The sequence below is a fragment of the Diadema setosum genome, chromosome 4 (genome assembly GCF_964275005.1).
Source record: "Diadema setosum chromosome 4, eeDiaSeto1, whole genome shotgun sequence".
NCBI classification, from domain to species: domain Eukaryota; kingdom Metazoa; phylum Echinodermata; class Echinoidea; order Diadematoida; family Diadematidae; genus Diadema; species Diadema setosum.
The window spans coordinates 29,189,585-29,216,377 of NC_092688.1; the positions used below are offsets into that span (position 1 = coordinate 29,189,585).

A 26,793-nucleotide genomic window follows, 5' to 3' on the forward strand; every position below is an offset into this window, starting at 1 on the left:
AACCATGTACTAAGTAATCGCATATTCTTTGATCAGTGAATCACTTCAAATAATCTGCATTATGTTTAAAACAAATTTAGACATATGTAGCAAACATTATTAGGGGTGATTAGAAAATTTAAAAATATGATAGAAAATGATTAAAGCACAAAAACAACAGAGGCTAGAATAAAAAGACAAAGTAGAAAAAAAAGAAGGATAATGCCACTTTATGTATGTCGACTGCAAATCAATTCATATCATATTTCATAGGATAAATAAGCCTGCTTTCATTCTGTACATCTAGGATCTAAAAGCTGAAATAACAGTACAGGCAAGAGAACACAGCGGGCACAAACAGAGAATGCACACAACATTAGATACAGCAACAATGGTGATTTTATGGGTCACAGCTCGTTATTCCGAAGGTTCGTTATTCCGAAGGTTCTTTAGTCCGAAGGTTCGTTATTCCAAAGGTTCTTTAGTCCGAAGGTTCGTTATTCTGAAGGTCCGTTAATCCGAAAATGTGGTGAGGTTTGTTATTCCGAAGGTTTATTAATCCGAAAATGAAACAAAGCTCGTTGTTCCGAAGGTGTGTTACTGACCCTACATCACTTCGGATCAACGAACCTTCGGAATAACGAACCCTATCTCATTTTCGGATAAACGAGCCTTCGGAATAGCAAACCCTATTTCATTTTTGGATTAACGAACCTTCGGAATAACCCCACAAATGTTCGGATTAACAAACCCTTTTTCATTTTCGGATTAACGAACCTTTGGAATAACGAACAGCACCCATTTTGTGTACTACTTTTCTACATGTTTATTCCCTTACACTGCGTTTACACCATGTTCCCAGCAACCACAGCAGTCACGTTTCAGGCCACCATGGACAAAACTGGATGGACAACGCAGTGAGATGGGATAGGCAAATGTGACAGGTCGTGATTGCTATGGATGCCGTGTCAGATTTTTAAACTGTCAAAAAAATCTGACGGCAGTCCTGGTGCTTATGAGATGCTTATCTTGTATGCTGTGATAAAATGGGGTGAACGCAATGAAACACGACGGGACGTAATAGGCCGTAACAAAACTTTCAGGCTGTCTGCAGCAGGACGCAGTGGAAAATATTGATTGCCTAGCATTACCAGACACCGTGAGAACAGCGTCTGATAGCTATATGTTCATCGGGGCGAGGACTGGAATGAACAAGACTAGAATGTGAAGGGAGGAAAACAGGAGAATGTCTCATCTATCCATGGTGCACTACATTTTGGGCAAATGGCCGTGGCCGCCAGGAACATGGTGTAAATGCAGGTTAACATTTCCATGAACTTGTTGAAGACTAGTCTTGAGTATACTCAGGCAGGTGTCTGTGGGAAATGCGTGTTGTAGCAAAATCAGCCCATTCTCAATGGGTTAAGAGTTTATGTTTCACTATGGTGAATATACAACTTGTACATTGATAAATTATTGGTACATCTGTCAAAGCATTTGTCACAACAGCTACTATAATATCGCATTGGCATGCTTTACATTGTATTAATCTTGAAAATGACAAAAAACAAACAAACCACAAAATAAAACTTATTGGAGGTGTGATGCACTGCCCTCCTTTAGTATCAGAGTCCATAAATATCGTTCTGACTGTCAGACAATATTTGCATAGACAAGATGAAATGTATTAAATATACACTGACCCCAAATATCCATACAGTGCACTCCCATTATAACAAAGTCTTTGGGACCAGCACTTTTCTTTTGTTATATTGAAATTTCATTACAACTGAATGAGTACAGAAATATGATGAAAATATGCAAACCATGTGTACATTCTATGTTGTTTACTGAATACTCATCATACGTTGAAAAGCAACGTTATATACAATGTAATCTCATTAGATTTGTTTAAATCTTATATCAAAAAAAGAAAATAAGCTGTTTGTATATACAATTTCATGCTTAGTTTGACAACACATGCATGAAAAGTGATGGTTAAGGATTTGGCTACAGTTTGTTATTTTTAAGATTTGTTTTTCCTAAGATTCACTATTCCAAAGGTTTGTTAATCTGAAAAATGAAATAAGGTTCATTCATCTGCAATTCAAATAAGGTTCATTATTCCATAAGTTTTGTTGATCCAAAAATAAAATAAGGTTTGTTACTTAGAATGTTCCTTGATACCAATTTCATTATTCCAAAATTTCATAATTCAGAAAGTGAAATAAGGTTTGTTCATCTGAAAATGAAATAAAGTTTGTTATTCTGAAGGTTTGTTCACCTGAAAATGAAAAGAGCTCATTATATATCCAAATATCCAAATATCCAAATATATCCAAATATCCATACAGTGCACTCCCATTATAACAAAGTCTTTGGGACCAGCACTTTTCTTTTGTTATATTGAAATTTCATTACAACTGAATGAGTACAGAAATATGATGAAAATATGCAAACCATGTGTACACCATGTGTACATTCTATGTTGTTTACTGAATACTCATCATACGTTGAAAAGCAACGTTATATACAATGTAATCTCATTAGATTTGTTTAAATCTTATATCAAAAAAAGAAAATAAGCTGTTTGTATATACAATTTCATGCTTAGTTTGACAACACATGCATGAAAAGTGATGGTTTAGGATTTGGCTACAGTTTGTTATTTTTAAGATTTGCTTTTCCTAAGATTCACTATTCCAAAGGTTTGTTAATCTGAAAAATGAAATAAGGTTCATTCATCTGAAATTCAAATAAGGTTCATTATTCCATAAGTTTTGTTGATCCAAAAATAAAATAAGGTTTGTTACTTAGAATGTTCCTTGATACCAATTTCATTATTCCAAAATTTCATAATTCAGAAAGTGAAATAAGGTTTGTTCATCTGAAAATGAAATCAAGTTTGTTATTCTGAAGGTTTGTTAACCTGAAAATGAAAAGAGCTCATTATCCCAAAGATTTAATAAGGTCTGTAATTCTGAAGATTTGTTAGTATATTCACTTTCTTAAGTGTTCACTTTTGGATTGACAGACCTATTTCATCATAATATGATTAACAAACCTACAGAAAAGAATGATTCCTATCATTTTTGTACATACCTTCCTAATAATGCACCTTATTTCAGTTTTGGATTGATGAACATTATGAATAGTGAACCTTCAGAATAACCTCTCAGATGTTCATAATAACAAACCCTATTTCAGTTTTGGATTGATGAACCTTAGGAATAATTAACCTTCCAGAAACGCCTCAAATGTTTGTGAACCCTATTTTCATTTTTGGATTATCGAACATCGAGGCATATGGAATTTGTGTGTTTCTGAATAACTAACATTCAGAATAACAATTAACTTTATTTCATTTTGGATTAACATTAATACTGTAACAGAGTTTCTTCTCGGAAACTGTGTGTGACAAAGGAAGTGAACGCCGAGCGATTTCTATTAAAAGAAAGTAAAATGTGAAATATTCATCCAAGCAGAGATGCTCTGTAAATATTTACTATGCTTTGCAATTTTGAAAGTGATCCACATTTTCTAATAACAGAGCACATTTCTTTTTTTTACCTTTGTCAGCAGCACTCATAAATGACTTCATTATAATAAAAATTTGGCTAGCGCCATGTTTGCTTTCTGAAAAAGGCAAATTTTCCAACATTGAATTCAATGATAATTTTGGGACTTAAGAATTTTTACTTTGTTGTACATTTTGTCATAACTGTGTTTTTAATGTAATGGGAGTGCATAGATAACGCTCAGGTGATGACATACATTACACAAACTACAAAACATTGGAATGAAAATCAAAATTCCTTCGACAGATACACACAATATAAAGTAACACAACATGGCACAGAGAGAGAATATGATAGAGTACACATTAGCAGGATAGATGAAGCACATGCTGACATGACAACCATTTTCTTCTCTAAGCAAGTAGGGGCATTACACAAACAAGGGCATGTAAACATACAAACAAAGAAACAAACAACAAAAACATGGTGAACATAAAAATTCTTGCATTACTTAATGTAGGTTGACAGTGTGGATCCATGTGTGAATGACTGAATATTACTATTCAATCATGAAAACAAATCCATTCAACCTTATCAGATACTGGAATTATTAATGTGCTGTTCTGGTGATAATTTGGATAGATGTATGCAAGGATTGATTGGCAATCTCACTTTCTTGCTCCGCTGAAGCCGGTCTATCTGCTGATCTTTCCTGAGCAGCACTTTGTCTAAACGGTCAATCTCTGCCTCTAGCAGATCCACTTGCAGCCGTGTGTCACCAAGCTCCCTCTCTAGAGCTGCAGCATGACCCTCCAGCTGACCAATACGTTCCAAGTCCTCCTGATGCGCTTTGCAGTCACTGGTCAGCTTGTTGAGGAAGGGAGTGGTTGTTTGTGGCAAGGTGTAAGGAGTTCGTAAAGAAGTACTATGCAAGCTTCTTAGCAGGCACTGGCTTTTTGAACTATTCTCTCTTCTACATCTCAGGAAATAGCAGCAGAATGTTCTTTTATAGTGTACATACAGACAAGCATATTTTCAATTAATACAGTACCCTCTCAAAAATACAAAATTGAGTGCTGAAACACATTCTGCATTACTGTAAAGCCTCCTTCTCAATGGAAGCCCTGTTCTAGATCATTTTTTTTTAGAGAACCAATCAAGATGAGTGAGATACTTCCAGTCAGCATAGGGCCTACATATTGCAAAGCAGCAAAAAGTCACACAAACATTATCAGTACTGTGTAGGGTGGGCTTGTTACAGCTAGTGATATGAAGTAAGGAAATGAGCATCTGACAGTATTATTCCTGTGACAAAAGAACAGCATACAAATGTAGCTATGAATTTTGATATTCCCATAATAAATCCTTCAGACTTATACCACAGCCAAGAAATGGTCACAAGACCATGCAGTTTTTGTCTGTTACAAAGAGAGTTCAGTGGAATGAAAAAGTCCAAAAGTCAGAAAAAAAGGAAAAGAATGATGATTACACACTTTGTGTTGATCCTTCTGTAGTAACCAGTTTTCTACCTGGGGAATAGTACTTTATATCTTGACAGTAACTATCAGTGACAGTGGTATTAATCAAGTACTAGTAAAAAGTCGGTGATTAATGCATCTTGATAGCATAGGACTGCTGGCCTACATCTGCATAAATAATCAATAAAACAGAAAACTTGACAGAAGAATCTCCGGAATGAATTTGAAGAGGACTGCTACTTATCTACAAGCATCCTTGTCTTGTCATTAAGTTTGAATATAAGTACTCCTGACATTAAAGCCTAGCACATGAGGGAAGTTGCATATTGCAGCTGCAAAAGCACATGTTGCTGGAAAATCTGTCATTCCACTTCAAACATGTATCAAGCAGATCTAGTCAATATTGTTGCCTAGGTAAAACCCCTCCATTGAACATATCATACAACTGTATATTTATGTAACAAAAACCTTCAATGTATATGCTCACTCAGAGAAACAAGCATTTGTAAGTATACACAAATGAACCAATCAAATACACAAATGAACAAGGCAAGTGCAAAAATGTGTCACGCCCATTCGCGTAGAAGAAATTAATATTTTCTAACTCCTGGATGTTCATTAACCCCACCTATGAACTTTGACCTTGTGGTGACCTTCAACTCCCCAAGGAACATTTACATTATGTACCAGCCAAGTCTGATCACAGACATAGGGATCAAAAGTTATGAGCCATAATCGAAACGCGCCGTAAAAACTTAACATTGGGCCCTAAAAGTTCATTGACCCCTGTCTGTGACCTTTGACCTTATGGTGACCTTCAACTCCCCAAGGGACATCTACCATTCAAGTTTGGTCACAAACAGACATATACATGAAAATTTATGAGCCATAATCTAAATGCGCTGTAAAACCTTAACAGTAGGCACTAAAGTTCATTGACCCCTGCCTGTGACCTTTGACCTTGATGTGACCTTGATGTTTGGTAAAATGTGTAACTTTGCATAACCACTCTTCCCTCCAAGTTTGATTGTAATTGAAGTCCTCAGTAGAGAGTTATTCAAATTTTTGTAGTGTTACTACAAAAACTCTGTTCTATGTATAGAACAGAGTATAATGTTCACTCTGTTCTATGTATAGCGCCTTGAGTATCTTTTTTATGTAGAAATGAGCGCTTTATAAGAGTCTCACTATTATTATTGTTACGGACGGACAGACGCCGCAGGCAATCCCTTAGTCTCCCCACACCTCTGGTGGGCTTGACAAAAACCAGAGTGCAACTTTTGGAATTATTCTTTGACTTTAACATATATGCGACCTGTTAATAAAATACTCTGCTAAAGTCAAACCATATATACACTTGTGATAAATGTATGACACAGTGATTTGAGTTTTTTCAAACTTAGGAAGCTCAAGGCTTTTGTACATTTCAGAACATGAAAACAAAGAAAAACTGAGGGAATTTTCAAGAAAGAAACATCTCATATTAACAACATGTCACTCCCTGGTTTTCAATTTTTATTGTAACAAACTTTCTCTGTTGTGTGTCTAATCTTTTAAATGCCTGGCCACATCTACACTTCAATGCCAATTTCTAAAACCTGTTATTCATCTCATTGCCAGCTTTCTGGTTGTCTTCATGACAGGATCTCATGAGTAAAATGGAAATAAGTTATATTTGATAAGCTATTGAGAACTAGAAAAGTTGCTATGGTGACTGGTATGCCTCTGCCATAATGCATGGCTCTCCCAATACATCTACAGCACGTCTTGACAATATGAGACGAAAGTTTCACATAATTGGCCCCCAAAAACAAAAACAAAAATGGCATGCTTGTCAGTTGTCACAAATGTGTTGAGTTTTTACTTTCCTTGATCTAGATTTCATTTGGATTGATGGCTATATTGTTTAAAGGTACTGTGTACAATTGGGAGCAGTGATTTTAAAAATGTTCGAGATATACATTTGATGCATGATGTGTAGGTCAGCTGTATCACAAAACATCCTACCGTATGAAAAATTTCGTGACAAAGCCTAAAATATAAGGAGTTATCACGACTATTATCCCCACTAAAGCATAACTGAATATGGTTTAGTCTAGAAACATTTTTATTATAACTATTGTTAACATTTTGTATATCTAACAATAACATTGATTATACTCATCTGATTCAAATTTTTACATTTGTTGTTTCTATCCCTTACTCACATTTTTTAAAGCACTAAAGCTTGATTTTTGTTACATCTGCAAATGGTAAATTAACAGAGCAGGTATTCAGGGATTTGAGCATTTTCGATCTACCTTTGACAATATGGCCTTCAATCCTTCAAATAATTATTAACTGGTAACATCCATTTTCATAACAATACTTTGAGCTTTTTTTTTTTTTTAATATGGGAAAAATTTTGACATTTAAACATTTTCCAGTAACCTAAGATGCCATAGCCAAAATATTTCCCTACAGAATCATTGTGCAGTAATGCATGTATATACCTAATTTACTATTTCTATGCATTGAGCAATCTCCAAGATACAGAGAAAAATACAAATTCAGCATTACAAAGTAGAATTGTAGCATTTTAGCCTGACCTTTGAACCTTGACTTTTGACCAAATGAACCCAAAATTCCCGAGAGAGTCACTGTCAGGCAGTATATGCATATGTACTTATTTCATGACAATATCTTGAGTCATTTCTAAGATATGGGCAAAAAAGGTGCAACTTTATTATTTTTTCTTGACCTTTGACCTTGGCACTATGACCTCTGAACCCATGACCCAATAATGTCCAGGGAGAATCACTGTACTGGCAGTACATGCATATGTACTGAGTTCCATGAAAATAACATGAGCAATTTCAAAGATACAGAGAAAAAGTGAAATTTTAGCCTTTTCACTTGACCTTTGACCTCATGGCCCCCAACTTTTCTTAGAGAACCTTTACTGGGTAATAGTTGTATACACTAACTTTTAAGAAAGTACCTCCACACACTGCACATATATTAAGAAAATAATGAAATTTAGAGAATTTGACCTTGACCTTTGACATTGAGCATGTGCACCCAACAATTAATACGCTCAACTTCATCCACTCATTCATACATATATATGCTAAGTTTCATTAGGATACCTCAAACTGTTTTTAAGTTATGCTGTCCACAAAATCAATTACAGATGGATGGAAGGATGGACGGACAGACAGACAACCTGAAAACCTAATGCCTCTGGTGACACTTCATGGTGAAGGCATAATAAGGGATATTAAAAACTATCAAAACCAAGAGACACAACATTGGTGACTTCATCAGGCTTTCATGATGATGGATCACAAATAGTCAGCCTATGTCCCCCCAAAAATTACAATCGGATTTTGCACTGAAAACTTACAAACAAACAATCTTAACGCTGTTTCAGGGTATGAAACTATACCTACATCTTGCAGAAAACCCCATTCAATTTGGTTAATTGGTCACAGAAAAAAACTGGATCATTGTAAAGAGTATCACAGGTCCGTTTTTTCCAAGTTTAGCACTTGGATACTCTTGGCATCCATAACATAATGGACTAAACTTGGAGGGAAGGGATTCTTGACATGCTTGACAAGGATCCCCATTTCTCTGGGACCACTCAAGCAAGTTGGATGGGGTTTCTGTAAGATGTCAGTTTTAAGTTATAGTTTCATACATTGAAATTGCATTTTGATTGATTCACTATTTTTAAAGTTATCATTGTAGAAGTCCCATTGCAATTTAAAAAGAAAATATGGTATATGCATGGTCATTACATACTTGCCAAAATTAGTCAAAACAGTTCACAGTTCTCCTTGAATTCATACTCTTTCATATTGTAAAGCTGTCAGAGAACACACATCAGCTCTCTTAAGAATATTTAGCTCATTGCACAATGAAACAGAATGACATTATATTCAGTATTGAGTCCAATTCCTACATATTTGTGTGATTTTATACCTAAATTGATGTTTGTGGACATATTGCAGTATCCCATTCCTGGAATAAAGAAAGAAATAATAATAAACTAGAAATGTCGCTATGGCGACTGATGCCTCCGCCATAATGCATGATTCTCCCAATAGGTGTATAGTATAATGCCTTCACAATGTGTGATGACAGTTTCACATAACTGGCAAAATAATAAAATGACAGGTTTGTCAGAAGTATCTTGAATGTTCACTTTCCTTGAACTACGTTTGCTATAATTGTCTATTAAAGAGTGAAGGTACATGTATTTGGGGAAGTGAGGATTTTTACTTGACTTCTGACTGACCCTTTCATAAGGTTATGCATTGAGTTTACAATTTTCAAGGTATGAAGAAAGAGTGTAATTACAGTATAAAATGTTTTTTTTTTAATGCATTTAACCCTGGCCTTGACCCTTAACCTTTGATCTTTGACCTTCTGGCAGGAAATTTCCAAGAGAATCTCCATTACGTAATACATGTATATTAAGTTTTAAACATAATATGCAAGCATTGCATATACTAGTATATGAGGGAAATAGTAAAATTTTGACGAGTTGACCTTGACCCCCTGACTATTGACCCATGACCCCTAAATTCCCTAGATAATCCCTGACAGTCAGTACATGCGTATGTACCAAGTTCCATGAAGATACATTGAACCATTTCTGAGAATTAAGTGAAATTGTAACATTTTCACCTAATCTTTGACCTTTTGACCTTTGACCTTATGACATAAAACTCTCTCTGGAGAATCCTTATGCAGTAGTACATGTCTACACTAAGTTTCAAGAAAATACCTTTGGGCATTGCATGGATATGGGGGAAATAGCAACATTTTTAGCATTTGACCTCGACCTTTTGACCTTTGACCTCTTGCCAATGTCACTTAAATCTACTCAACTAATTGCCCCATCATACATCATCCTTGGACCAAGTTTGGTGAAAGCTGCTTCATCCAGTTTTGAGTTATCACGTAAAAAGATAAATTTTAGGATTTGACCTTGAACTTTGACCTTTGTCTGATTTCACTCAAAAATTAATCAAGTAATTGTCCCACCATACATCATCCTTTGACAAAGTTTGGTGAAATTTGCTTGATCCAGTCTTGAGTTATCACGTAAACAGATACAATTTCATGATTTGACCTTGACCTTTGGCCGATTTCACCCAAAATCTAATCGAGTAATTGCCACATCATACTTTATACTTGGACCAAGTTTGGTAAAATTCCAGTCAATATTACTCAAGTTATCGCGTAAACGAATGCGGACGGACGTACGGACAACCTGAAAACATAATGCCTCTGGCACCACTTCGTGGCGGAGGCATAAAAATCCAAACAAAACCGTTGAAGAGCTATTAAATTCTGTTTGGTCTGCCTACCTGTAGTAGGTGATGGCTGACACAGGTCTAAAACCCACAAATATAAATAAAGAAAGGTATCATAACATTTAATAATATATCACAGTCAAATGAAACATATCTCAGGGCAACATATAAACATCAGGTATCTGATAATGGTGGTCTTTGAGATTTCTTTTGCAGAAAAACCGTGGTAAACACCCTGTCTCATATTGTCAGCTGGTTTCAGTAGGTGTTTGTGATGTGCTGGAATACCTTTTATTTTATTTAGCAAAATTGCATAGAGCTTACCATTAGGGGGGAACCATTCACCACGATGTTCAGCATGCTCCTCAGAATGCTCAACTGTGACTTGACCTTCTCCCCTATCATCTCTGGTCTCCTGCCATCATCACAGCTCCCTACAACAGAGTCATCATCATCATCATCAACATCAATATTGATGCTGACAATGTTATCACTGTCAATCCCTTCTTGGATACCCAGGGGCTGGGTGGCATTAGAGAGGGAGTGTAGAACAGAAGAGGCCTGCATGATGCCCAGGTCAGTGAGTGGGAGCCGGACTAGGGAGTGCAGCTCAAGGATGATATGAGCCAGATCAACATGGACTCTGTGAAGCACATCCTCTATCTACATTAAAAAGAAAAGCAAAAAATAATGTGTTTCATGTTTAGGAGAAAATTATTCCCCCAAGGAGGATCATTTCACTAAAGGCATTGAAATACAGCCTCCCTCCCCTAAAAAAAAAAAAAAAATGAACAAAAACAAATATATTATGAAATCATTACAACTTTTTGAATGACAGAGAGTTATATCTGGTCATCAATAATCATCTTAAAAGAGCCATATAGATCTAATTTTTTTTCTGTATCATTTTAGCAGATTTCTTAAAGTCTTGGATGTCACAATCCCACCAATACCCATATATTATCTTTACATTTGGGGAGTAAGCAGGCATGTAAGGATTTTGTTCTTTTGTTTCTTTGTGACAACATCAAAGGCATTTGACAATTACTGACTTATGTTATACGCATATGTATTTAGGCATACATATCATTACATCTTCATACAAAAATGAGGAGAAATGTGACTATCACTTGCATATTCTTTATATGGCTTGGCTATGAAAAGCATGATTCTTGTTTGATGGATTTAAGTCAAACCTTTTATTATTTGTGGTTTCTTAAAGCCGTGAAATATTCATCATCACACAAAGAAGTTTTCTTTGGTTATACCTACCACAAGGGATTTTTTGTGCACTTGCATGCCCTGGAAGTTCAGTGTCACTGTACATTCATTCAATATCTTGCATATCAAAAGTCTCTGGATATTTTTTGCTACTGAGGCTACTAATATGTAATTGAGCAAAAAAAAATCATTGCAGTACAACCAAAGTTCTACACAATAGTGGAGTAGTTTGATCCCATCTAAAACATTCAGAATCACACTTATATAATTCATCAGTTCACATGAGTAAGTGAAGAGTTGCCAAACCTGTCTGTGCTTCATTCTGAGTTCCATCATTTGGGGGCTTCTGTTTGGTGAGGCTGTCGGTGTCTCCTGATTGATGACATCCTCGTCATCTTCATCATTACGAATGTCTCTTCCTCCTTGACTTAATCTTCCTTTGTGCCTTCCAGCTCCCTTACTGCCAATATCTTCACCATTTCCTCTATCACGTAACTGCTCCCAGCGTGTGTTGGCAAGTTCATCTGCTAGGCTAAGTCCATGGATGGGGGTAGAGTTTGCCATTGTAATCCCACTCATCATCATGTCATCTTCCTCATCCTCTTTATCGGCAGCTGCCAGAATCTGTCCATCAAAATCTTGCTGCTCTTCCATGAGGTCTGCTGGGGTCATGAAAACCAGAGTGTTTGATGAGTCCACTTTAATTGCTGGCACAGAGGCAGATGCCATGAACAATTCATCAGCAAGACTCATGATGTTAGTTTGTTTGAGTGGAGGAACACAATGTGCTTGAGGAAACTCTTCTGTCAAACTTGGGGGTTGACTTTGTTCAGCCTGAAACTCATCAGCAAGGCTCATGCTTTCCTGCTGAATACCAGCAATTCCATCAGTCATTTCTGCTTGCTCACCTACTAAATTCTCATGAACTGGATGTTCTACCTCAAAACTAACCTCATTCTCCTGAACTCCAGAATGAGGGCTATCTGATGGCTCTCCACCAAGGTCCGCAAACTCCTCTGCTAGACTCCTTTGATGTTTGAACACGGAATGTATGTCATTGCTATGGCTCATCTGCTTCTGTTGCTGTGACACTTGCTCTCCACCTTGATCTGCAAACTTATCAGCCAAGCTCAAGCTCTTACTAAGTCGAGGACTCTTTTCAGATGCTTCCATTGCTCCTAGACACTCAGCAAGCTCATCTGCCAAGCTCATCTGTCTGTGAATGGTGTGGCTGCTGCCAGAGGGCTTAGTTACCCCTGTACTCAAGTTCCCCTGGCCTCCATCCAGGTCTTCATCAGAGCTCTCATAGCCAGTGAGATCAGCAGGCTCTAGCTCATCAAACAGGGAACTGGTGTGGGTGTTGGCCCTTGAGCGTGCCATGCCTAGTTCCTGCATAGTCTCCTCATGTAGGCGAGTAAGGTCCCTCAGTTCTGTCTCCCGAAATTGCAACTGAATTAATAAAGCAATGCGAGTGGAAACAGTTGTTCATATACCACAGATAGTCATTTTTATCATTAATTTACATTTCCAATACTGGTATTGAGTTTTATTCATCACTGATCGAATCAATTGCTCATGAATAGATAATCTGCATTCCTGTTTTTCACATCTGGACAATTGGGTCATCATATGAAAATAGCTTGCCTTAAGCGGGTATATTCATTCATTCATTCATTCATTTATCTTTTCCATCTCCAACAAAAATCATAAATACAGTTTAAAAAAACAAACAGAAGATGTAAGTACATACGTGTATATAATTCAACATTACATAAGGAATGATAAATGAAATTTAGGGATATACCATTGATAAGGAGAAAAATACTGTGCATGGAAATAATAGCATGGGTAACATATTTCAGTGTTCCAGAAAATCAAGGTCTGTCATGGCATGATATGCAATCATGTAACATTGGGGGAAGGGATGAGGCAATACACAAAGAATTAGCAATGTGATGCATAGGGCCCTTTTGTACGACAGTTATATGTCTATATATATATATATATATATACCCTGAAGTAGCATTTGAAAAATTTAATCATATTGGGCATTATCAATGCGAAAATCTTATTGTAATTTTTTTGGGGACATACTGCAGTAAGTCGCCCCAAAAATTACAATCAGATTTTCGAATTGATAACACCTATTATGATCAACCTGTGTACGTGCTACTTCAGACTCTTAAGGTATAACATCTTAGCTCTATTTTGCAGAAAACCCCATTCAATTTGGTTAAGCGGTCACAGAGAAATGAGGATTGTTGTAAAGCATGTCATGAATCGGATTCTTCCGAGTTTAGCATTTTGATGATCTTGTGTGTGAACAATAGACAGAACTTGGACAGAAGAGATTCCCGATATCCTCTACAAAATTCTGTATTTCTCTTTGACCACTGAAGCAAATCGAATGGGGTTTTCTGTAAGATGTTGGCAATGAGTTATAGTCTCATACCCTGAATTTTTATTAAGATTCATTCACTATTTTTTAAAGATATCATTGCGGAAGGCTGCGTTGTAATTTCTTTCGGGACATACTGTATACTATCTATGCATCTGCTGATAGGACTTTCAATTGTAAGTACTACCCACAGATTTTTCAGTAGACATGGTGTTTTAGATTTGTCTTAACAAAAAAAAAAAAAGAAGAATTAATGTGGAATTACAAAATTACAAAAAACTAGAAATGTTGCTACCGCTACCGGTATGCCTCCACCATAATGTACAAAGTGTATGACTCTCCTTATAGATCTATAGTACGTCTTGACAATGTGTGATGATAATTTCATCTAATTGGCAAAATATTGAAATGATCACATGTTAAAATGTGTTGAGTGTTCACTTTCCTTGCACTAGTTTTAATGGATGAATGGCTACATTTTCTTATAGAGCATGTATTTGGGGATTTGAGGACGTTTACTTGACTTTTGACCCTGCACTGAGTAATTTTTAAGGTATCTAATAGAGAAAAAGTATAATTTCAGTATTAAATAGAAAAACATTAGCATTCTAACCTGGCCTTTGACCCTTGACCTTTGACCCTATAGCCCTATAATTCCCAAGAAAAATCACTGTCAGGTAGAACATGCATAAATAATTATGTACTAAGTTTCATGATGATACCTTGAGTCACTGTCGAGATATGGAGGAAGATCTGAAATTTAGCCCTTTCACTTGACCTTTGACATTTAGGCAATAATCTTCCCACAGAATATCTATTGGGTAATACATGTATGCATTAAGTTCAAGAAAAATCCTGCAGGCATTGCATAAATATGATGGAAAAAGTGAAATTTTGAGGAGTTGACCTTCACCTTTGACCCCTGACCCTTAAATTCCCTAGATAATCACTGCCAGTCAGTACATGCCTATGTACTAGGTTTCATGAAGATACATTGAACCCTTTCCAAGATATGGAGAAAAAAGTGAAATTTTAACATTTTCACTTGACCTTTGAACTTTTACCTCATGACCAAAAACTCTCAGCAGAGAATCTTTATTGGGTAATACATGTATATACTAAGTTTCACGAAAATGCCTTCAGGCATTGCATAGATATGGGGGAAATAGTGAAATTTTGAGCATTTGACCTTGATCTTTTGACCTTTGACCTTGAGCATGTGCACTCAAAAGTTGACAGGCACATCTTCACCCACTCATACATACACATGCCAAGTTTCATCAGGATACCTCCGTCTTTTTTGTAACGCTGTCCACAAAATCGATTACAGACGGAAGGACGGACGGACGGATGGACACATAATGCCCCCGGCAACACTTCGTGGCGGAGGCATAACAAAAACAAAACAAGATTTGCCTTGAACCTGCAAGAAGGTGCTGACCTCTGTCTAGAAAGAGGCGCAAATAACACTGGCATTATATCTTGGCGAGCGTGCTGAAGTTCTCTGATTCAAAAAACTCACCCTCTGCTCCAGTTCCATTACTTGCTTTTCCAGCATCATGTTTCTCTCCTTGGCTTCTTCCAGACTGCATACTGCTGTCTCTTGTTCATGCTCCAGGATAAAGAGTCTGCCTTCCAGCTTCTCCTTTTCAGCTCTTATGCTAACAACCTGCCAAGGAGGAGCAAGATTATTGGAGTAAATCTGACAGCCATTCTTTTTTCCAACTGAAGAAACCAAAAAATAAACTAGACTTGGAATTTGTCATCAAGTTGACAAATTAGGCGATCCGATGTATTCGAAAATCAATCATTTGAGTCCTGATCCCATTAGGCATGACCATACAGGTTTCATCTGTGTTTAGGGACATTGGCCGTGTGATGTTTGGATTCTCATTTAGAAAATGGAGTCAGGTCTGCCATCTTTGGTACCAAATTCCGTATACACTAACGAAGATACAGAATGAAGTATGTTTGACCATTGACCCTACTTTGCACAGCCAAGATGGCATCTGAGCAAAAAGCTTTAATTTTAGTGAAGTTTTTTGACATGATTTGGATGTTGTATGAAAAAACGGAAGACACATAACGATAGCGCAAAGTCTCAGCTACAACATATTAAAATCTGGGAGAAATTCACGGAAGGGTAAGTGAGATAGTGCTCGATAAAGAAAATCATGTCAATTTTCACATCTAGAAAAATTCCCTCCCATAGAGATAACATGTCATAACGAAGATAGAGAAAAAAGTGCATTTGTCCTTTGAACCCACTTTGCACAGACAAGATGGCATCTGAGCAAAAAGTGGCTATTTTGTGAAATGATTCTTAACATGGTCTTTGCGTGTGCAAAATATGGGAAAGATAGGACATGTATTCACTAAGATACAGGATAAAACATTTATGACCTTTGACCCTAATTACCATACCGAAGATGGTGTCCTATCAAGTAGTTGTTATTTTATGAAATAATGCACGTGACATGAACTAAACATGTGCAAAATATGGTGGTGATAGGCTATGCTTTTCTTGAGTTATTGCAAAGAAAGTTGCAAAAAGAAAGGAATATGAAAATACATCGAAGATAAGCTTTAATTTCAACCAAGTTTTTTAACGGGATCCTGACATCGTATGAAACACAAAGGGCACACATCCGATAGCGCAAAGTCTCAGCTACAACATATTAAAATCTGGGAGAAATTCACCGAAGGGTAAGTGAGCTAGTGGTCAAAAAGACAATCATATCAATTTTCACATATAGAAAAATTTCCTCCCATAGAGATAACACGTCATAACGAAGATACAGAAAGAAGTACATGACCTTTGACCCCACTTTGCACAGACAAGATGGCATCTGAGCAAAAAGTGGTTATTTTGTGAAATGATTCTTGTAACATGGTCTTTACGTGTGCAAAATATGGGAAAGGTAGGACATGTATTGATTAAGATACAGGACGAAACATTTATGACCTTTGACCCTAATTTGCATACCCAAGATGGTGTCCGATCAAGTAGTTGTTATTCTATGAAATAATGTACGTGACATGAGCTAAACATGTGCAAAATATGGGGTTGATAGCCATTGTTGTTGTTGATCTCTTGCACAGAAAGTAGAAGAAAGAAAGAAAAATAAAGAAAAACTTCAGTTATTTTATAGAAATTTGAAGGAGAAGCATAAAAAAATAGGAAAAAGATAAAGTTTGGAAGGGAGATTAAGACTCACTAAAGAAAAAGAAGAAAAAAAGTGTTTAAAAAAATTAAACTAGAAATGTCGCTATGGCGACTGATGCCTCCGCCATAATGCATGATTCTCCCAATAGGTGTATGGTACAATGTCTTCACAATGTGTTATGACAGTTTCACAAAACTAAAAAAATATTGAAATGACAGGTTTGTCAGAAATATCTTGAATGTTCACTTTCCTTGAACTAGATTTGCTATAATTGTCTAAGAGTGCAGGTACCTGTATTTGGGGAATTGAGAATTTTTACTTGACTTCTGACCTACCTTTTATAAGTTTATGCATTGAGTAATTTTCAAGGTATGAAGAAAGAGTGTAATTACAGTATAATATATATATATATATATATATATATTTGCATTTAAACCTGACCTTTGACCTTTGACCTTCTGGCTGGAAATTTCTCAGAGAATCTCCATTAGGGAATACATGTATATATCAAGTTTTAGTTTTAAAACTAATAATGTAAGCATTGCATATACTAGTATATGAGGGAAATAGTAAAATTTTGAGGAGTTGACCTTGACCTTTGACCCCCTGACTAGTGACCCATGACCCCTACATTCCCTAGAAAATCCCTGCCAGTCAGTACATGTGTATGTACCAAGTTCCATGAAGATACATTGAACCATTTGCAAGAAAAGTGAAATTGTAACATATTCACCTAACCTTTGACCTTTTGACCTTTGACCTTATGACATGAAACTCTCTCTGGAGAATCTTTATGCAGTAGTACATGTCTACACTAAGTTTCAAGATAATACCTTCGGGCATTGCATGGATATGGGGGTAATAGCAACGTTTTTAGCATTTGACCTTGACCTTATGACCTTTGACCTCTTGCCAATGTCACTAAAATCTTCTCAACTAATTGCCCCATCATACATCATCCTTGGACCAAGTTTGGTGAAAGCTGCTTCATCCAGTTTTGAGTTATCACGTAAACAGATAAATTTTAGGATTTGACCTTGATCTTTGACCTTTGACCTCTGTCCAATTTCACTCAAAAACTAATCAAGTAATTGTCCCATCATACATCATCCTCAGACAAATTTTGGTGAAATTTGCTGAATCCAGTCTTGAGTTATCGCGTAAACAGATACAATTTAATGATTTGACCTTGACCTTTGACCTTTGACCTTTGGCCGATTTCACCCAAAATCTAATCAATTAATTGCCCCATCATACTTTATACTTGGACCAAGTTTGGTAAAATTCCAGTCAATATTACTCAAGTTATCGCGTAAACGAATGCGGACGGACGTACGTACGGACGTACGGATGTACGGACGTACGGACGGACGGACGGACAACCCGAAAACATAATGCCTCCGGCACCACTTCGTGGCGGAGGCATAAAAAGAATATTGGCAGGGTTGAGCCTCGAACCAGGGACCTTAGGATTACGAGTCGGATGCACTATGCACTGACCTATTTCAAGCTCCATAGGCTCTGTGTATTAAGCAAAATGACGCTGCATCGAAGCCACGTGCCATTTTCAACCAAGTTTTTCGACGTGATGCCGACGTCGTATGAAATAACAAAGGGCACTCTTACGATAGCCCAAAGTCTCAGCTACAACATATTAAAATCTGGGAAAAATTCACCGAAGCATAAGTGAGCTAGTGCTCAAAAGAGATAGTCATGTCAATTTTCACTTCCAGAAAAACTGCTCTCCCATAGAGATAATACGTAAACTGGTCAAATTTTACAAGGATACTTTCAATCCATTTTTACGAGGTGATGACGTCATCCAATCAAAATTTTGTAATTATAAATATGAAAGTACATTTAATAAGCTACAACATACTGAAAACTGGGTGAAAATTATATTTTGCACACGTAAAGACCATGTTACAAGAATCATTTCACAAAATAACCACTTTTTGCTCAGATGCCATCTTGTCTGTGCAAAGTGGGGTCAAAGGTCATGTACTTCTTTCTGTATCTTCGTTATGACGTGTTATCTCTATGGGAGGAAATTTTTCTATATGTGAAAATTGATATGAATTGAATTTTTGTCCTTGTCATATTTTCCCGGTACACGTGGTTCAGTGAGCAGTGTCCGGGCACTAGCATTGGTATTCTATATTTTTTTCCCAACCGGTGTATCTCAAAATAATTACATGTATATTGTTATAGAATAGTATATAATTTACTCATTATTTGTCTTGCGATCCACGTCCGACAAGCTATGCTTTTTAGTGGATCACTATTTTCCATAATCGAATTCATTTTCCGCTCTCCCACGAAGTATTTATACAGTGTTTTCCTAAATATTGTACATGTTATATGTTGTTCTATAACTTGTCTCGTATATATATTACATGAATCTTTTGCAAACGTTTGAACAATATTTCATCACATGTATACTTTGTACTATGTTTTTTTTTTTTTTTTTTTTTTGATTTTCGTTGATTGGAAATAAACTATGATTGAATTGAAAATTGGCAAAGGATAAGTGAGATACGCTCGAGTGAACTTGAAATTTGATGACGTCATTTTGAAAATTTACTTTTTTTACTTTATTAAGAAATTTGATATCTTTTAATAATTTTTTCAGTAGCGCCAACCCACGAAATGATATGTACAACTCATCAGCTTTCAAAATATGTAAAGAAAATGGGGGGTCACCGTCCATCCTGACGAGTAAAATCGGATTCAAAATTGGCGTTTTTTTTGCATAGTTGCACTGTATATCGCCATTGACGTGCGCGCGGAATTTCAACTTTGACAGCCCCGTATGACGTCATATTGAGTCAAATTGACTTGAAACTTGGTAGAAATATTCCTTGACATTTCAGACATCCGATCCGAGTGAAAAAACGGGAAATTTCTATTGCATATGAGCTGTGCGTGCGTATATGTACACGCACGTACGCGTCCGTCCAATTTTTCAATTTTTCAAAAAATGCTTCAATTGGTCTGAAACGTATGCAAAAAAAAAAAAATTTGAGCTCGATTGGAGCATACAAATATTTCAACTTGCGCGTACGCGCGCGTCTTAAGCGTAAATATGAATTTTGAGAATATGAGTGGAATGCGCTTGACTTGAAATATATGTGACGTAAATTTCATTGAGAAATTCCATTCCATTAATGAGATATGAATGAGAATGTGTTTTCATATAATGACGTCATAGTGACGTCACGGTCGACTGATCACTTTGATTTTAGTTCGATTGTTGTCTTTGGGACACGGTACATATATGGTATAAGTTTGACATTCATAGGCAATGCACTTTCTGAGCTAACCTCTGCACAACTTTTGTCCAGAAATAAAGAAGAAGAAGAATAAAGAATCAGTACAGATACAGAAGGTGATCCGAGAGGATTCTCGGATCACCTAAATATAATCAAGGTTTATAAAACCAATCTGAGAACATACATTCAAACCTGCCTAAGCGGCCACCTGCCATACACGGCAACTGAAAATCCCCGAGAGAAAAGCCATAATTAAAACCCTGAGCATAGTGGCCACCTATCTAATACAGCCAGGGACCACCTTTTTTTTATCCTGCAGTATATCTTAAGCTGCATGCAGCAGCCGCAAACCCATATGGAGTTGCAGCTACTTTGCAGCAGTGACAATCATGCATAGTAATTGCAAAATGAGTTCATAAGGATGGGCGATGAATAAAGATAAAGAGTTCTCTTAACACACCCAATTGTTTTTTACCTAATACAGTTTCGATTATGGGCTGTTGTCTTTCTCAAATGATGGCTAGTCAGCAACTGATGTTTTTGGGCCAATTGGCAATCACAACAATTGGCAAGTACAGTTGAACCTCTCGTATCCGGACAAGTCGGGACCGGGGCTCATCCGGATAAGGGATTTGGCTGGATACGGGAGACTCAATGCTTTATATATGTACATATACATACACATGTACTGATGTAGCCCATTGTAGTACCACATGTAGTAATGTGTATACTGCAAAATTTTCATTGTTACATTTGGGGATGTTTCGGGATGTTGAAATGTCTGAAGGTAAGCAATTTGGAAGGAAATTTGATGCAATGTATGTTAATCATATTGGAAGTAATATGTAATTCATGTGTGTTTGGGTAGGAATTCTCAAGGAGTTGGGAATCCCCCTTTCTTCCCGTAATTATTTTAAAAAAATCACGGCGAGATTGCGTCCGGATAATAGAGAGATCCGGATAAAGGGAGGCCGGATAATAGAGGTTCAACTGTACAACAACTGGATGTGTTTAGAGAACTCTTTATCTACATGATATGCATAGTAATGGATTTGTGAATAGCTTTGCTTGTAAGCAATAATGTGATCAATAACGGCATTGCACAAAGCTTGAACAAGTGCATTATACACACACAGAGACACGTGCTCATGTAAAGTACTTCTAGATGCATACAATGATAATCCATGAACATGTATAGGATACACATGAAATGTTGGAAAACCTGTCAATAGCAACCACCTCTATATGAAAGGCTTTCTTGAACCCACAAATGTGGAAATTGCCCACAAATGTAGAAAATTTCAACCACAAATGTAAAAACGAACAAAGGGCACTAATGTCAAAATATCCAATAAATGTACTAAGTAAACATTATTTTAGTGTACACCAACCACAAATGTAGAAAAATACAGTTGTAGACTCTTCTCTATGTTGTTTAATGTGGCTTGGCCTACTTCCCATTCCGTGTAACACACAGTGTGTGAAGCTCCTACTTATGGTGTAACTTTAAAAAAGAGACCCAGGGGTCTCGCGCTCACTGAGTATCGTAAGTTCACCTTTCATGCATTTTTGCAGAGTCTTATCTGAGAACACTGGAAACTTGGGGGGGGGGGGGCACCTTTGAGTGCTGGGAGAATGGTGTCCATTTGCACATATTCCATCACACTCGTAAAAACACATGCCAAGTACACTGTACTTAGAGAAGTTGGACTATGCAGTTTGGAAAATAAGAAGACTTAAAGCTCTGATTCTAGAGAAGAATATTATTGAATATCCCTTAATTTAGGGGGTATGGGCTCCCTGGGGCCCCTGAGGGGAGGATGGTGCCTGCGAACACATTGAGATCCCATCCACCTAGGAATGCTGCTTGCCAAGTTTATTCAAGAAAAAGATGAAAATGTACAATTTAAGCCCTCCCCCTCCCCCATTTGGATCCCAGAAACACATTCTGTCTATGATTAATGCTACCTTTCAAAGCAGTAGCATCATCCTTTCTGAAGTTTGCAGAGTTGAAAGTAAAGAGTGTGTACAGGGTTTTAAGAAATGAAAAGGGGACTCTATAAGACACACCATATCACACTATTCTACAAAAAAGTGTTTGAGAAAAAAAACACAATTTCCTGTTTGTTTTGTTATCCCAAACTTTAGCATAATGTAGAAGACTTGCTCTTTCAGAAAATATGAAAAACTCAAGATTGGCTAGGTTGATCCATTTCATCTATTTTCAGTCCTCACACAAAATCAGGGAGTGTGACTTATTGTGTTTTGTGATGCACAGTCACATATTTATTTCATTTTGATTGTGTACTTTGAAAAGGACAAAAATACATGGATACATCTGTAAATCCCTTCCTAAACTATTCAAAACAAATTCCAGTATTTCATTCCAAATTTTACATTGAAATACAGCTTGTTATTTAATGAAATGTGAAACTTTTTGTTCAACTTTACCAAATGAGTTACATAAACCAGTAAACTGGTCTATAATCCTATTTGTCAACCTACCTCTGCTCTGAGTTGCTCAGATTTGCCCAGGCTGGACTGGTGATGGAATAGTGACAAACTCTCATTCTGCTCCTCAATCAGCCGCAAACGATCATGAATTAAGTCTCGCTCTTGCCTTGCCTAAAAGAGTAAAATACAAGAAGAAGAAGAAGAAAAAAAAATGTAAGCACAAATAACATAAGCCTGAAGAATTTCACTCTTAATTCTTGTCATCACTGAATGAATCATAACTGCTCTAAGTAAGGTCATTCAGTTCAAAAGTATTGAGAGGATTTCTTGACTAGGCTTTTCAGGATAAACAGAATTACCTAATGTAAATATATTGCTCAACATGATGGAAAGAAAATTTAAACCAAAAATCTCACAACTTACTTGTTTAGCCACAATGGAAACCAGAACTATCTCTTAATGTGAGTAATATCCCCACCTAAAATTGAAAAAGACAGCTAAACCAACAATAATTCTATATGCTTTTTATTGGAAAAAATGTTTATACCATGGCAATGCATTGTTCGAGATTGAATATAAAGATGTGTTTTGATCATTCAAAAATTATGGTAGTAACATGTGCCATACAGCTGTATCTCAAGTCAAATGCTCAAAAACTGAGTGAGTTAGATAGATGAACCGGTAATTTCTATGTTTTTCAATGATAAAATGCTGTTGCCATGGAAACATAATGTTAGACATTAACAAAATATGACGTTTACACAACTACCTATTCTAGCAGTCACCCATGCCAAATTTCACGCCAATTGCTAAAAAACTGAGGGAGTTAGTTGAATCCACAATATTTTTGTAAGATTTTAATTAAAAATGCACTGCTACCATGGCAACACTTCTTCAACAACAAGGAAAGATAAAGTACGCACATCCGCATACTGTACTATTCTGGTCACATGTCAAAAATTTTAAGTCAAACAATTACAAATTGAGGGAGTTAGCTGGATTCACAATATTTTTGTATGATTTTCATTCAAATATGCTGTTACCATGGAAAAACATATTGTTCAACAATGACAGAAGATGAATTCGCACATCTACATACTAAAGCGGTCACATGTGTCAAATTTCAAGCTAAATGCTCAAAGACTGAAGGAGTTAGCTGAATCGACAGCATTTTTGTATGATTTTCATTCAAAATATGCTGTAACCATGGCAATACATTGTTCAACAATGACAAAAGATGATGCTTGCACATCTACATCCTTAAGCAGTGAAATGTGCCAAATTACAAGTCAAATGCTCAAAGGCTGAGGGAATTAGCTGAATCAAAATATATTTGTATGATTTTGTTTAAATTGTGCTATTAGCATGATAACGCATTGTTCAACAATGACGATAGATGAAGTTTGCACATCTACGTACTGTTAGTACTGGTTACATGAGCATAATTTCAAGCCAAATGCTCAAAAGACTGAGGGAGTTAGCTGAATTGACAGTATTTTTGTATGATTTTTATTCAAAATATGCTGTTACCATGGCAATGCACTGTTCAAAAATGACAAAAGATGAAGTTTGCACATCTATGTACTGTACTAGTTACATGTGCATTTGTATAAAAACTGCTGTCGCCATGGCAACTGATTTCTTAACACTCGTGAAAAAAAGTGTCTTGCCTAACTACATATTATTTTCATCTCTTGTGCCCAATTCAGTTCAACGGCTTTAAAACTGAACTACTTTTACATTTCAAATCATGTACAGGAGAAAGAAAGACGACTGTTAATTAATTCCAATCATATTTGAATGATAGACGACAAGTGACCCAATTCAAAGGAGCCAAGTCCAATCCATCAACTATCAAATCAAATGTGTCACAAGGATCAATTCTTGGTCATTTATTTTCAACTTATGTCAACAGTCTACCTGATCCCTGGTAGCCTGTTCATTTACCAGCATTTAAATGTTTCTTAGTGGACGAATATGTGCAGGCACATACATTTGTACAAACACAAGTGAGTGTGATATCACAGAAGTAAACTCACTATTATAACATTCTCTCCCTTCAGTTGGGAGTATTGCATTTCTCTTTTCAAAGAGTTTAGTCTGAATAGACTTCTGAGAAAATATGTCTAAAAAAGAGATATTTGCTGAAGATTCTTCCTTCCACGTGAAATGGAACAGAAAAGCAGCCTGCTGCAAGTCTGTTTTTCAATGACCGTCTGCCCATTTTCTCACGCAAATCATGCAACAAGGCTGTAGACATTCTAGCAAAGGGTGAACTTTACTCATGCAGTACTAAATTCACTCATTTTCTATCTCTCCGGATATCAGACACACTCACACAGAATACATACTCTGTCTCTCTTACTCTATCTCAAACCCTCTCTCTGAAAGTTCAAATACTGATGAACTCAACTTTGCCCAGTCAAAACATACTATGTACACAGGTTGAGAGTCTGCAGTGCATACAACATGCGCTCAAGGACTCACTCTGCCAGCCAATTTAGTTGACACTGGCAATCACTCGACAGAGATCCTGTGTAATTTTGTATGCCAGATCTTCTGATACTAAACAAAGCAGGTACATACAGGAAAGGACTGTATGCTGGCTAACCATGCTTACAAAGAGCACTAGTGCAATTAGTTCCATACTCAATCTTTAAATACACGTACATCTACCTTTGCACAGAAATTCGAAACATATATTGCCATGTGGCTAGATCTTAGTTGATTACGAGTGACAACAAAATAACCAATAACATTTTGGGCTACAGTCTTTATTAGTAAATAGCGGACACATTTCCGTGAGTTTAGCTGAGTATAATCTTTGCATAAAAGAATGTCACATCCCATGTACAGCCAGCAAACCTACAATGTTTGCAGGATATGTTCATTAGGTATAACACCAAATTTAAGTACACATTACTACTGGGAAAACAAAGTAGAATATGCGGTAGCGATAGAGACAAAAGTATCACAGAAGTTCATGTATTTCGGACTTTGATATTTTGATTGTTCTCTGTAATTAAATATGTGTTCACAGACTTCTTATATTTTATGGTACATATACCCAAGATTCAGATCCAGAACACAGCCAGATAATAGATGTCATGTACCTTTAAAAAGGCACATCATTGGTCTGAATAACACAAATTATTGTGAAAATGTCATCTTTAACATATTATGACATTTTAAGTCCTTGTCAGATACAAAATATCAGTCAAAAGTATACCAACCCATACATTTCCTGAAAGGAAATTTATCAGCCTTTCATAGCAATAGAAGAAAATGGTTTCTGAGATCATCCTGACATGTTCTGAGGGAATGAGTGTCATAAGGTGTAAAAATTAACATTTGTACGTACATCATTCATAAGTCTCACCCACCTTGGTACTGAGACATAGTGAAATGCACATAAGCGTACAGTACACAGCATGAGTGCTGCATTCACATTTACGATTAAACACTTTGATAATTTTGTGATGGCTGCAATGAGTGGATGCACACACAAAAAGGGAGTTAACAGAATTCATTTGGGAATGAACTCCTAAAGTGCCAGGTATAACCCTACAATCAAATTCTTTAAATTATGGAAGAAATTGATGATCAATAAAGAGCATACATGTGTACATGGATTATCTCCTAGATGCTCTTCCATGTCACAAAAATAATTTTCAGTACAGTGCTCACCCGTTAATCGGGGTCTGCTTTCACAGGAACCCTGCTTAAGTGCAACAAAACTTGATATGACAAATTTTTCATGTGCTATTTCCACCGCCTCATCAGAACCATGAACCGCTTTATCGCGACAAATTTGGCTGAAACAATTCCATTGTTCATCATTCATCATAGTGAGTATAATATGCAGAGACTGTTTAAAGGACAAGTTCACCTTCATTAACATAAGGATTGAGAGAATACCGGGGGTATAGCAATATTAGTAGAACACATCATTGAAAGTTTGAGGAAAATCGCACAATCCGTTCAAAAGTTATGAATTTTT

At 36.5% G+C, this 26,793-nt stretch overlaps 1 protein-coding gene across 1 annotated transcript in view; it reads right to left on the reverse strand.

Annotated features, from left to right (window-relative positions):
* The window catches only part of LOC140227098 (uncharacterized), a 274,166-nt gene that overhangs the window by 11,903 nt on the left and 235,470 nt on the right, over positions 1 to 26,793 (reverse strand). The window contains 5 exon segments of the mRNA XM_072307526.1: positions 4,170 to 4,364; positions 10,606 to 10,944; positions 11,809 to 12,951; positions 15,423 to 15,569; positions 22,845 to 22,964. Coding sequence (XP_072163627.1) covers positions 4,170 to 4,364; positions 10,606 to 10,944; positions 11,809 to 12,951; positions 15,423 to 15,569; positions 22,845 to 22,964 — 1,944 coding nt within the window.